Source organism: Ictalurus punctatus, chromosome 13, assembly GCF_001660625.3.
Source record: "Ictalurus punctatus breed USDA103 chromosome 13, Coco_2.0, whole genome shotgun sequence".
NCBI lineage: Eukaryota > Metazoa > Chordata > Actinopteri > Siluriformes > Ictaluridae > Ictalurus > Ictalurus punctatus.
In genome coordinates this window covers 24245001-24259899 of record NC_030428.2, presented here as the reverse complement: position 1 = coordinate 24259899, position 14899 = coordinate 24245001, and the positions used below count along the sequence as shown (strand labels likewise).

Here is a 14899-nt window from a genome sequence, read left to right as displayed (position 1 = left end):
TATGCACAGTGTGTCGATTAACCACTATTCTTCATCATTGACTACGTTTACATGCACATCAAATTCGGTTTAAGGTCTATATACGGGTTGCAGCCATATTCCGAATACGATGTCTATATGTGTACAGGCATGGGAATATTCCTGTATACACAGTTGTTGTAAGTCTGCTGATCTACACATGCACTTTTCCTTTCCCGCTGTTATTTCCTGGGAAGTTCAAGAGGGTTTCGTTGCTACCCACAATTCCTTGCAGACTGAGCATGCGCATATGTCTCCTTTCAGGGGATTATCTGAATAAGGTGTTTACATGCAACAAACAAGCATATTCCAGGGGTGTGAATCAGAATATCGTCTTAATCTGAATCGGGCAATCGGATCGCCGTGTTTACATGACTCGATACTAATTTCCCAAATTCCAATTAATACTGGATTATTGATGTGCATGTAAATGTGGGTTTCTGACCACAACACAGCTGATGTCTGGAGATTTGAAGTTATGGTCCTGTTTGTAGCCAAGCAGTGACATTGAGGTCTTTAAAAATCTTCATCAACACTGTAATTTTATATGTATAAAGTGTACCTACATGAGAACTCTAACATTGTGGTAATAATTGAACGCGTATTAACTCGGTAAAGTTTTATTTTAATTATTTTATAATTCATCAGACATTCTATTAGGGACATTTGTCATTTTTAAGATCAACATGTAAATAGCTGAGGTAGGCCGCTTGGTTGGAATAATCAGAATAAATCTATAGATCTATAAACATGTCTTAACAGTCAGTCCAGTAGTCTGCTGGAGGTGAAGTGATGGTATGCAGAGTCTCAAACCAGTCCCACAAAAACGACAGTGACTTTAATTGATCCAAATGGCCTGTGAGAGACTGCCTACAGAAACATTGCACCCAGTTGAGCATTGCTCATGATATCTGATTTCTATTTCCATCATTATTCTGAAGTTTTATCCTTGGCACTAATTTGCCTTGCTTTCACACACATTTCTTCTATCTTGTGTTCCTGCGTTCTCCCCTGCTAGCTCTCCTCTTCATTAGCGTGACTGGTTAGCGGCTCCTGTGCGGGTCCACTCAATCACCTCTTCGTTAGGATCCACCGTTCTGTGCGAGCTAGGTTTATTTGACCACATCTTGACAACATGGCCACCGTTATTTGGACTCTAATGGCCTGCAAGAGACACAATGACTCAAAATCCCAGTTAAACATATTTTTATCTTGGCAGTTTGGTGTTTTGGTGGAAGACAAAGGTTATATTATTATAACTTAGAACTTGCTCTACAAGTATATTCGGTAGCAAAACATTGCTGTTTTGTGGATTTGTTAGCATTTCTGTGCAGGAGCTCAATTATTTAGAGCTTTTTGCAGCAAAGGAATATGATAAGGTAGAGCTAGTGTAAACAGATTGGGTATCCTAATGAAGAGGTGACTGAGTGGCCGCACATGGAACAAGCTGAGAGCACATTAAACCCATTAAATAATCACACTAATGAATAGGGCAGCTAGCAGGGGAGACAACAGGGTGAGGCTGCTGCTTGGACTCAAAGAATGATGTCTAAAAGCAGGCTGGAATGTTAGAGAAAGCTGAACCTCTGACCAAAGATCGTTGGCCAACATTATTGAAAATACTATGATATATGCGACAATATTGCCATCCATGCTAGCACATGTGCACCAGTGTAAAATATGCTAAATGCCCTTGTGTTCATGGTAATAGTAGCCAATTGTGTAATTTGTGAATATTCTCACTACTTCAAACTATTTTTTCCATCTGCCTATGCATTGTCAAATGGAGTGACCCAAAATTTTGAAGTAGAAGCTGGAATTTAAAATTGTAACAAGAAGTGCTGTTTCATTTTAGTAGCAGCTGAAGCAAGACGCTTTAAGGAGCAAGATCAGACAGACAGCGAGGTCCACAACAGTGAGTTCTGTCTAGATGAAGATTCCTGTCAGCTAACTTTAACATTAAATTTAACATCCAGTCTTACAGATACCTGGTAGGACTGTGACTAAACAATTTCATCTAGCTCATTTATGAATATGACCTTAAAACTAAGGTTTTAGCTCATAAAAATGGCACAAGCATTCAAACATTTTTAAAAAATAATATCCATCCATCTTCTGTACCTACACAGGGCTGCAAGGAACCTCGAGCCTATCCCAGAGAACACAAGGGGCACAAGACAGGGGACACCCTAGACAGGGTGACAATCGCATACACATTCACACACTACGGACAATTTGGAAATGCCAATCAGCCTACAACGCATGTCTCTGGACTGGGGGAGGAAACCAGAGTACCTGGAGGAAACCCCTGATGCACTGGGAGAACATGCAAACTCCGCATACACAGGGTGGACCTGGGAATCAAACCCACAACCCCGGAGGTGCGAGGCAAACATGCTAACCATTAAGCCAGCGTGCCCCTCTAAACAATAGTATTTTCTCTCAAATTTAATTTATAGCAGAATATTTAAAATTCTACCTCATCACTACATTGCTCTGGGTTCGAACCGGAGCTTAGGTTGCTCTCTGTGCATGTTCTCCCCATGTTCATGTCCGTGCAGGTTTCCTCAAGGTTCTCCAGTTTCCTCCCATCTCCCAAAAACATGCTAGTTGGTGGATTGGCTAGGCTAAATTGTGCCAAAGTGTGAATGTATGCGTACATGGAGTCTGTGATGAACTGGTGTTCCAAAAAGCATGTATTCCAGCATTGCAACCAATGTTCCTGGGGTTAGGCTCTGGAGCCACTGCAATCCAGGACCATTATAAAGCATATAGTGATATTGAATGAATGAATGAATTCATTAATTAATTCATTCATTAACTAATCATTTACCTTTTTTTTTTTCATTTTACATACACAGTTTTACTCATTTCTACTAAGAGTGCCAAAGTATATGCATTTGCGTGCATAATGCGTTTTCATAATGTATGCTGGCTATTATAGTGACACGGCTTCGATGGCTGTAAACATGGCAAATAAAATACAATACAATACAAATCATGGCTTTCTAAAGCTGAGAGAGGAACAGGGCTTTGCAGAGTATTACGCAACATGACAAATAATATATTAAATTCAAGATTTATACAAGAATTCACCTGTAAAAAAAAAACATTCGCCTTTAAATGGCGCTAACCAGGAGTCTTGGGGTTTTAATATGCAGCTCCACTTTCTGAGAGTTTCATATATCTAAAGATAAGTGCAGAGCCGTGGGGTTTCAAGTTCAGATGCAAACCACAGGACCAGACAAGCGGAGAAGGAACTGCTTAAGTATTTTTAGAATTTCTCTCTGTCTATTTCTCTCTCTCTCATACACACAGACACACACACACACTCTCTCTCTCTCGCTATTGAATGTGATTATATCTTACATAACCGTGTTCAGCCATGTGGAGCAGTGTAGGATTGAATCAACACACAACACTGATGGGGTGTTTGATGCGGTCCTATGGATAAGACAGTTACTACGTGAGGAAGACATTTTTGATGTGTGTGTGTGTGTGTGCATATTTGCATGTGTATTTATGGTGTGGAAGTCGCAAAGTGCAAAAGCTGGCATAGAGCTGGAAAGTACAAGAGTGTCAGATGCTGAATACGAGATTGCTGTGACAGGGTTCTGAGATGTGCCAATATTTAATGCCTCTAAGACCTGCAGCATTATTTTCACTCCTTCAGTCAATTTTATAATTGTACACCATCCGGAGTGACGGTGTTGTCAGTGTTGATTATATGGAACCATCTGAACGTGTCTAAAGACAAGTGAAGTCAGCTAGAGTTTGAGTGTGTGTCAGAGCCAGCGGATGTGTGTGCGGGGGTGTGTGTGTGTGTGTGTGTGTGTGTGTGTGTGTGAGAACTTTCCTAAAGAACGTGAAGCCCTGAAGCTACTTTCCCCACACACACACACACACACACACACACACACACACACACACACACACACACACACACACACACACACACACACACACACACACACACACACACACACACACACACACACACACACACACGGAAAGCTCATTGCCGGGTGAGAAACCTCTTGAGTTTTCCGAGTTTGATGCCGCTGGCTGTGTGTGTGTCTATCCGTATGTCTACCGTGTGTGTGTGTGTGTGTGTTTCACCCTGGAGAGCAAGCCTAGTCACAGCTCAATTTGGCAGCGGGCTGTTGTAGTGGCCGTTAGGGACGCACCACCACATCTATGGCTGGATATAGACCAGAACAGCAAGTTCCCATCTCTCTCAAACACACACACACACACACACACACACACACACACACACACACACACACACACACACACACACACACACACACACACACACACACACATTAACTCTATATTATTCACTTTATTCTTCCAGGTTCCCTTTAGCTCTCATACTTTCACCCTGTTTGCTTGTTCCTTACGTAAAGTTTTGATGTCCCTGTTTTTATATCCTGGTGTCTCACAGTATTTGAACTGTGAGCATGGATCTAGCTCTTTTCTAGCACTATTTATGTTTGCATGTTTTCTGAGTATCCACGTGAGCTTCCTCTGGGTTCTCCAGTTTTCTCTGACTGTCTAAAACCATGCCGGTAGGTGTGTTGTAGCCCCTAGGTGAGAATGTGAAAGACCGATGTCCCATCTAGAGTGTATTCTTGCCTCACACCCAGTGTTTCTGTTATAGGTTTCGAACCTAGTGCAGCCCTGATCAGGATAAAGCACTTACTGAAAAGAAAATAATGAATAAATGAACAGTAGCAGACAAAGTGCAAAAATCCTGTACTTTCCTGAAAGCAGAGAGTTCTTTGGTAACATGCTTCTCGAGTATAAGGCTTCTATTTGTATTTCTACTTGAGTTACAATATAAAAGTGTTTGCTTTTAACTGTATTTTAAGTGTCAAAAGTAAAAATACTTGGTAGTTTTATTTCATAGTATTTGATATTATTTTGTATTATTTATTTACAAAACAAGATGTCCACTGCATGCTGTTCGAATATGTCCCTTCGCTCCCTTTAACAGTGCCTGGCTGTGTAAGGGGCACGAATGACGAATCTGTCCATTCTCATAAACGTCTAAAAAGGCATTCTGAGCTAAATATCTTAAAGAAACATACAGACTATAGGCGAGAACATGGCACACACGACAACAACAAAAGCTTGACCAGTACACACTGAAAAACTGGAACTCGCTGTGCTCATGTCATGTCGTAATCACCGTAATTACGAGATTCCGACTTGTAAAAAGCATTTACGTCCCTGTAGAGCTTGAACTCGGTTATTAAACTGGAAATTTTCAGAGAACTCGCCGTGATTTGTACCACCTGACCGCTGCAACGTCATGTGGAAACACTCAGAATAGCGCCGGCTTCAGCAGTAAAATGTATTTAAGTCATTATCTCATCATATTTCTGTGTAAAATTAGTATAATTGACTATTATTATTAACATCTTAATAATGTGAGATTCATCTGTTAATAAACTAAAGACATACTATACAGTTTAACGTAGCTAACACAGAGTCGGACAACCATCTAATGTCTAATGTCGCATAATTCCGAGTCCGAGGACGCGAACAGCTCCGAGTAGAACGTCCGGGTCGTCATCTAGTAATTACAGTAATTCCGACATGGCGTGAACGCAGCCTTACATAGTAGTGCTAACAAGGCATAATGAGGTACAGGTGAGAGTGATTAGTGAGGCATGTGACTTGGTCATGTGATGTGCTGGGGATGATGGGTAGCGTAGTTCTGCACCATTCACCATTCAGCATCAGGTGGTACACGCTGCCTGAAATATTGTATGCTATTTTTTAAAAACATTATTTAACTATAAATGCAGAGATAAAACACTCACAATTAGCTGTAACTTGCATCAGAGAAAGTAGATACAAAACTATATGTGTGTCATCGCTGTAAATAGACTGCTGGCCTTCTCAGCCAATCAAAAGGGGCCGATTGCTTCAGTTCGAAAGTGTTTCATGCATCCATCCATCTATTTTCCATACAATTTAACCTATACAGGGTCACGGGGGAGCCTGGAGCTTATCCCAGGGAACTGGGGCTCAAGGCAGGGCACAATCGCATACACATTCACACACTACGGACAATTGGGAAATGGTAATCACAGACTGGAGGAGGAAACTGGAGTACGTCGAGGAAACCCCCGAAGCACAGGGAGATTTTGAGGATTTGAGCCCCCAACCCCGGAGGTTCGAGACAAACATGCTAATCACTAAGCCACCAAGCCCCCGAAAGTGTTCCATATTCCGATATGTTAGCCGATCCGCTATTGTCCTACTTCAGAATGATGTGTAACGATTGGCACGCTGCATGAAGTAAAGGAGAAAAAGGGAAATGTATTTTTATTTTGAAATGTAGTAGAGCAAAATTGGAAATACTTCAGGAAAGTACAGATATTTGAAAAAAAAAATGGTCTTATGTATTTATGGATAAATGGGGGGGAGGAAAAGAGAACAGAATAAACAGATTAGAGGAAAACAAAAAAAATAGAACAGAAGTACACATTTATAACTTTATAGAAGCGGGGTATAAGTATTACTAAAACCTCCTTAATAAAGTTCTTAAAAACAAAAATAGGTATAATTTTATGCAGTTTTGATGGTTTTGTGATTTTATTTGTTTATTCATTTATTTATTCTGCTCATTCGAGTCAGATGCAGGATTCATCTAAAATGTAACAAATGTAAAAAAAAAAATAATAATAAAAAAAAAAAGTATTTAGAGCTCAGCAAATGTTCTGAAACTATTTGTTTTATTGATATAAAACCAAAAATAGTATATGGTCTCTCACTGCTGAGAAAGTCATGCATGCAGGCACACACTGCTGGGTGTAAGAATGTGTGGAAGCAGGCTGTCTAATCTCTCTAGTTGGCAGTAGGCTGGCAGTATGATGGCAAATTGTCAGAAAAAGTCATCAGAGAGCAGAGACCAGAGGACGGAGAGAGTGAGAGAGAGAGGGCGGGGGGGCAGACAGAAACACTGGAGTAGAATTAGAGAGAGAAGGAAATCTGGAGAAAGGAAGAAGAAAATGAGTAGGCTGCTGAGGAACCGAATAGAGGGCATTGAAGTAAGAATTTACAAAAGGGAAAGGTCCAAATGGAACAAAGAGAATTAACGAGGAGGGAAAGAGTGATAATTAAACGTGTGTATATTTAGCTGAAGGTAACAGCTGGTGCTGGCTGAGTGTGTGAAGCCCGGCAGCAGTGCGGTAGAGCTGAGCCTGCCCCAGTATCAGGAGTTTTGTGTGTGTGTGTGTGTGTGTGTGTGGCTAGCACACAGATTAAAAGAGTTTCCTCTAGTGCTAGTTACAGCACTCAGACACATGGCGAGTGGATTAATTAACGTTTGTTATTTTACATTTGCAATCCACATTGGTAGATTCGTTTCTGTAAGTTGTAGTGGATGCGCTCACCGAGGGATTATTTTCCACAGCGATGCTCAGTTACTAATCTTTTCGGAGTGTGAACCACGGATAAGTGGTGACCGTTCTTCAAAGAGCCGCGAAACTGCTGTTTGTCAGTCACTCATGAAACATTGCTCATCTCTCTCAACTTCACTCTTACAGTACTTTCCGAACATTAAAAGCTTTGCATGCAAAAAAGTGACTACTTAAAACATGACATTTTAGTAAAACAGACTTTGACTCTCTGTCTGTATAGACGAGAGTGAGAAAGTCTGGACACCAATTGTTTTGAATGGAAAAAAAAAAAAAAAAAAAACAGGTGGGTGCCAATATTTTTATATATATATATATATATATATATATATATATATAATATAAAATTTGTTTAAAAAAAGTACAAAAAACTCAAAAAGCACAAAAATTGCATCGCAAATTTGGAAAAAAAGCCACAGGAAAGTCAAGTATTTATGGCTGCAAGAATCACACAAAAAAATCCACGAAATCCTGCACGGACTGTGTTGGGTTTGTGGCCGGTGGCACGGTGGTTAGTGTTCCGGTTTCACAGCTCTAAAGTCCCTGGATCAATCCTGAGCTCATGTTACAGTCTGTGTGGAGTTTCTGTACACGTTCTTCACATGTGCACACGGGGTTCCTCTGGATTCTCTGGTTTCCTCCTACCTCTCAAAAACGTTCCAGTAGGTGTATTGGCTACACAGTGTGAGTCAGTACGTTTACAAGGACAACAATATTCTGATATTAAGACGATACTCTGATTAAGAACCTAGCATGTAAACAGCGATTATTGATGATCTTAATCCGATTAAAGTCATACTCGAAGTAAACACAAATGGGATTAAGACGTGTGGAGTATTCCTGTTTTAGTCGCGTTATCGACGTGTAATACAGACATGTACACACCTTAATCACACTATTAACATCGTGCGGGAGTTTTCACGGCATTTTGAGACATGACACGTACACACACGGCAGTCCTCGACCGTTTTACATCGAACGAGAGCACGGCTGCGTACGAAACCACGTTCTTACCTCCTAGAGTATATAGTAATAGTTAGGTGAAATACAGCACCCTCCTACCTCAACTTTCTCCTGAAGGCCTACGTTCCTTCTCGCAATCTGCGATCGATTAGCAACCGACGTTTAGCAGTTCCAACTCAGCGTGGCACAAGGTCCCTTTCCAGAACCTTCACACTAACTGTTCCTTAGTGGTGGAATGCACTTCCAATCTCAATCCGGACCGCAGAATCTCTCAACATCTTCAAAAAACAGCTAAAGAACACCTAACCAACTCATCCGTGAACACCTAACCGGCTCATAATAATAAAAAAAATTTTTTTTAAAAATGCACTTACACTTTGCACTTTGCTCCTTCGGGAATTCAATTAATAGATCTTGTACGGTAGCACTTCTTGTATTGTTCTCTGCTTGATATATCGCTTTGCTTGTATCTTTCTCATTTGTAAGTCGCTTTGGATAAAAGTGTCTGCTAAGTGAATAAATGTAAATGAAATACACATATCTCGGCTACTGTATAGTAGGCAAGTATGTGGGTTGGGACGCAGCCCACGGCTTCAAGCACTCATCTATTTGCACGTATAGCACAACAAATAATTAACTGCACTTGAAGCTTTCACAAAATTAAAAATAAAAACACCCAAAACTGTATACGGTCCCATAACGAAGACAAACTGTATGACGATGTGTGAAATTCTAGAGGGAACGTCGGACGGCGTGGCGTGGGGACATAATGATGTGTGTCGTTAATCGATCTATGTTCTATAACATGTAAAATGGTAACATGAAAGGAATATTCTAAAAGCAACTCATGTAAACACCTTAATCACAATATTGTCTTATTCAGAATAAGGTCAATAATTAGATTACTGCTGTCCATGTAAACGTAGTCAGTGAGAATATGTGCATGGTTCCCTGTAATGGACAGGCGTCCCATCCAGGGTGTATTCCCGCCTAACGGCATAGGATAAAACAGATACGAAGGTGAATGAATGAATGATTTCTGTGAGCAGTGGCTAAACTGTCTGTGCAGTTTTGTTGATGTATTTCATGTGATTTACATGCTGAATTACGGCATGTACATTTAAAATGCTGTTCATAGCTACAGAGAGTTCTGATCTCGAAGAGACTGGAGAAAGAATAAAACGCAAGTATATTACAGTGAGACGTGTGGAAAAACTGTTGAAAAACGATATGAAGAAATTCATAAAATGACTTCCTAACATAACATATAACTTCATAATAGTATCATTTTGTGACTTTCAGGCTGCAGTAAATTGCATCGCAGGTACAAAATGGATCGATGTTCATCGACTCCTCCTTGTAGTTCGTACCTTTGGGTAAAATGATAAGCAAATTCCCAAGCAAACCAAGCAATTGTGCTGATTTGTTCGTGCGAAAGCCACAATCCTCCACAGATCCTGTTAGGAAATCAGCTTGCACATGTTTTGTCTTGCTGGTATAAATAAAATGGCTGTCTGCTTCACTTTGTCCTAAGGGTATGTAAACTTTTGCACTTGTCTATAGCTCTCCCCTTCTTGTCTTTCTATAGTCAGTCTCCAAAGAACTCACACATTGTGCTATATTTGCCACAACTCACAGTGTGTGATCTTTTTGTGTGTCTCACGGGGACACATCTACAAGCCTTCACATCAGCCCTGTACACAAAATGCCAAAATGCAAAAAGTTGCATCTAAACATATGCCATTGGGATTGAAGTGTTGGTTTAAGATGCTGTCTGCTATACTCTATATGCTAATATCGTGCACTGGGCTTTCCCATAGGGGGTACTGTCATGTTTGGGGTTATTTTTTCATCTTTTTTTCTTTTTTTCGTGTACTTTTTTTAATAGCAGAAGGTGCAGGACCGTGCCAGAACTTTGAGAACTTTGCTATATTACTGAGCAGTGATCACTGGCTTGTTTCTTGATGCAGGCACATGCCCTATGTTTGTCCATCAGTGCATATGGAGTGTGAAGGACTCGATAAAAAAGCCTAATTTAACTGTTCAAGAAGATGGAACATGCCATGCTTTTACTCATAGACATCAGGCATCATGGATTAGGAAACAGTGCAGGTCAGATTATAAGCATTCCTCTTCAGCACATAGAAGTTTTGGATGAGTACTAAAGATAAGACGCTATTTTCTAACATGATAGAAGTACTTTTGATTCAAAATGTCGGTAAAATTGCATAGGTTGCCAAATCTACAATATATCTGTCATACTTTATATCGGGTTTATATGGCTCAGACTGGATTGTAAGAGTCAAAACAGGACAAGTTTAATTGTATTGAACTTTTTTTTTTTTTTTTTTTTTTTAACATAAAGGCAATTCAAAAGTCTGCTTACATAGATATCTATATTTATATCTATATTTTTAGATCCACTACCCAAGTGCTGCAGGTGCAGCAATTATATTCTCAGCAAAAAAAGAAACATCCCTTTTTCAGGACACTGGATTTTAAAGATAATTTTGTAAAATCCAAATAAGCTTGTTCAATGAACCTTAAACAATTACTGCACATGCAGCTGTGGAACAGTCCTTAAGAGAAGAACAGTTTACAGGCGCTAGGTGATTACGGTCACAGTTACAGTAAGTTAGGACACTAAATAGACCTTTCTACTGACTCTGAAAAACACCAGAAGAAAGAAGTCTAGGGTTCCTGCTCACCTGCGTGAACATGCCATAGTCCTGCTGCAGGGAGGCATGAGGACTGCAATAAACTGTAATGTCTGTAATGTCAGACGTCTAAGACGGTGCTACAGGGAGACAGGAAGGACAGCTGATCGTCCTTGCAGTGGAAAATTATTACACGTAACCGTGTGTCCCTCAGACGTGCTCGAGAACTTGTAAACGCCTCAGTGGAAGAGTGGAGGAACATCTCACAGCAAGAACTGACCGATCTGGTGCAGTCCATGAGGATGAGATGCACTGTAGTACTTAAAGCAGCTGGAGGACGTCGGATACTGACTGTTACTTTTAATATTGACCCCCCCCCCTTTGTTCAGGGACTCATTACTCCATTTCTGTCTGTGAAATTTATAAGCCCATAGCTTATAAACCTGAGATTTAATCTATAGCTGGCCAATCAGAAATGAGAGAATTTAACAGCGCTGTGGTATAAGAAGAAAATAATTACGAATAATTTGAAGTTAATACATACACTGTTAGAATACATACCCTTGTGTTCTCCAAGGTACATGAAACATCTTCCTTCTGCAAACGCCACTGTCGCTCTAAATAACAGGAAATGCTACCCACAGTGTTGCCTTTTTAAACTGCAATATTTTTCTTCTTCTTTTCATCACATATTGATTATGTAGCAGTGGAGACGCGGCTCTTCATTTGTTCCCTCGTGTGTTTTTCAGGTTCAGACATTGTGCAATGGATGATCAAAAACCTAGCCATCGAAGATCAAGGTAAAGTGAGCTGTGCTGAGCCTGTTTCATGTGTGCTTGCTGAACCTGTTTCCCTGAGTCACTCTGCATGCTCGGAGGAGAGAGAAAACACTCGAACCTTGCAGCCCTGACCTTGAAGCATGTCCTCTGTTCAGCTCAGGAGGCTGTCATTTTCTGTTTCTCTCTTCTTCTGATTTCAGTCTGGTATATAGTACGTTATTGTTTTTGCATTAATTAATGAACCTTAACATTAATGAACCTGCACCTTTCCAGACACAACACCTACAATACAAGATAAGATGGTCACAATTTATTTTAAAGAACACATGTAAGGGGTTAACTAAGGTGCTGTTATTTGCTTAAAATAGCTTTACTTAAACACTTGTAAAAGGTTTATTAACAATGTGTTATTCTTTATTCATCTTAACTTGTATTACTGTGATACTACGCATCTGTTAGGTGAAATTGAATAATCATTGCATTATTAGTTGTGACAATGCACAATAAACACTTAATAAAACCTTGTTCAACAACCTGGTGAGAAATAATTCATAACTGAACTGTCCATGTTAGATCTTCAGGTTCTAGCTAGCACCGAGTGACTGAAATGTATGACCTTAAAAGCTAATAAAAGCAAAATAAGTCAAAGATTTTAACATGTGCTCCATATTCTATAGTAGAATGTTAACTAACAGGGAGTACAACATATTACATTTTCAATAATCACTTCACACAGCCTCTAACGTTGAGAACTGCATCTAATAAAATGTGAAATTATTAAATGTTCAAACGTTTGGATGACAAGGTGTTAATAAAGTGTTTCTTGAGCATTATCACAACTACTACAGCGATTATTCGACGATTTTACATTACAGATAATGTTATGTAGCACATAAATACTGTATATCGTGAATTAACATTTTAAACCCATGTACAATTTGTGCTTAATTCAATTTATTACGTGACCTTAATTAACCCCCTTATAGCTGTTCCTTAAAATGAAGTGTTGCCAAGATAACACTAACTACCTGTGACTGTTGTCAAATATCTGCTTCATCACTACTTGCTGTATATCATTCATTCTGATTCATTCACACCTTATACTAAAAACTTACCAAGTTTAATGAATGTGCCTCGGAAAATATTAGCTAAAGATCCGTTTAGTGAGAGTTAAGACCAGGAATTAAATCGTGATTTCAATTGTACTTTAGCTTTGTGCAGCTGCTTTGACTGTGAAGAGGGACGTTATTGTAACTTTAGTTTACTGAGTTAGTTAAACTGTTCATCACATAATCACATAATACTAATAATACAGTGTATATATATATATATATATATATATATATATATATATATATATATATATATATATATATATATATATATATATATATATATATATATATATATATATATTTATGCACTTCCATAATATGTGCATGTCTTCTCTTGCTGCTCCCGAAGATAAACCTAATATCCTTTTTGGTAATAAAAGAGAGATGGTAATAGCTAACATGTTTTTGCACCCACTTCTCTTTCTTTCCCAGTCTCTATGTGTTGTTTTTTTTGTTGTTGTTGTTGTTGTTGTTTTTTTGCTTTCTTCTTTCTCTGACATTCCGTCTGTCAGTCTCAATCTGTCTGTCTCTGTTTCCCCTCTGGCAGTCTCATAGGAAAACAGCTGGAAATGAAAGAAACCCTGTGTGTGTGTGTGTGTGTGTGTGTGTGTGTGTGTGTGTGTGTGTGTGTGTGTGTGTGTGTGTGTGTGTAGAAAGAACCTACTGTATGTACTAAAATCAGTAGACAAATGATTAAAGGGAAAACCAAAGAGAACAGGAGAGCAGATGTTTCATGGGAAGTGAAGAGGGACTCCGACAGGCGAGCGCAATTTCATTGTGCTTTGACAATACGCTGAAGTGTCAAACACCTTACCGTACGATTATACTTTTACACAAACTCGTATGAGTCAACTCGTATGAGCAGTGTGAGTGTGAGTCGACTCATACCAAAACAACTCATAAGGCGTTTGATACTTCAGCTTACTGTTAATGCCAATACTGTATATTGCATCCAGACCATGTGTTTCTTTATGGCTTGTATTCAGACTTTAGCTCTTAGATGAAGCTATTTTATGAAGTGAGTTTGCTTCTCTCTTTACAAATGTTATATAGATATGCAAGGAATGTATCACTTGGGATTGCGCTGCTATAGGGAGATATTATGTAGTTATAGTAGCTATAAAATTTTCCTCACAAGCCTCTTCTTTTTTCAAGTTAATGAGACAAAGAAATGCAGCTTCTCAGGTTCCCAAGATAAAGCTATATAAAGCTTTCTGCCTTAAAAATCTTTCCCTTGTCAGAATACTTAACATTACAGCTTTACTTCTGACTTACAATGCACTGGCATTGGAGACTCCTTCCAAAAATGTTAAAGTGCACCTATTATGGTTTTTCAGATATTACCTTTCATGTAGTGCTGTAAGGTAATATTTCATGTATAAATCAAAGCGCACGACAAACGGAGTTATCGACTCCCAAGAGAAGGAGTCAATTCTGAACGGCTGAAACGAGTCGTTAGTGATTCCAGACTTACTTCCTGTACTAACCTACGTAGGTTTGTAACAAAAAGCCCCGCCTCTGGTCTTCATCGGCTGCTTGCGAACATACGGCGCTGATACAGGTTACGTTAGTGGGTGTTTCCTTTTCGACACACGCTGACATCAGTAGACCAATCACAACATACTGGGACATCTGTCCAATCAGAGCAGAGTATGCTCTCTGAAAGGAGGAGTTTAGAACGAATCCTTTAGAACGGATCATTGAACGAGTCGTTGGTGACACTGCAGAAAAAAGGTAACGCTGCAGTTAAATTATGAGCACATTAACGTGTTTTTTGACCTTGGATGCATGTAAATCTATCGTATGAGAGCTTTAAAACTCTTTAAAACCCATAATAGGTGTGCTTTAAACAAACATCTCACCGAAAACTTCACCATAACAAGAGTTACACCAATATTTTTAATCTATTTTTGGAGTATCCAATGTACAAG

The 14899-nt window shown here is 39.3% G+C and overlaps 1 protein-coding gene across 1 annotated transcript in view; it reads left to right on the top strand.

Annotated features, from left to right (window-relative positions):
* Positions 1-14899, top strand: part of rgs7b (regulator of G protein signaling 7b) — a 116573-nt gene that overhangs the window by 67606 nt on the left and 34068 nt on the right. Inside the window, exon 4 of the mRNA XM_053685284.1 lies at positions 11824-11874. Within this exon, the coding sequence (XP_053541259.1) occupies positions 11824-11874 (51 nt within the window). The remainder of the gene's footprint in view (positions 1-11823; positions 11875-14899) is intronic.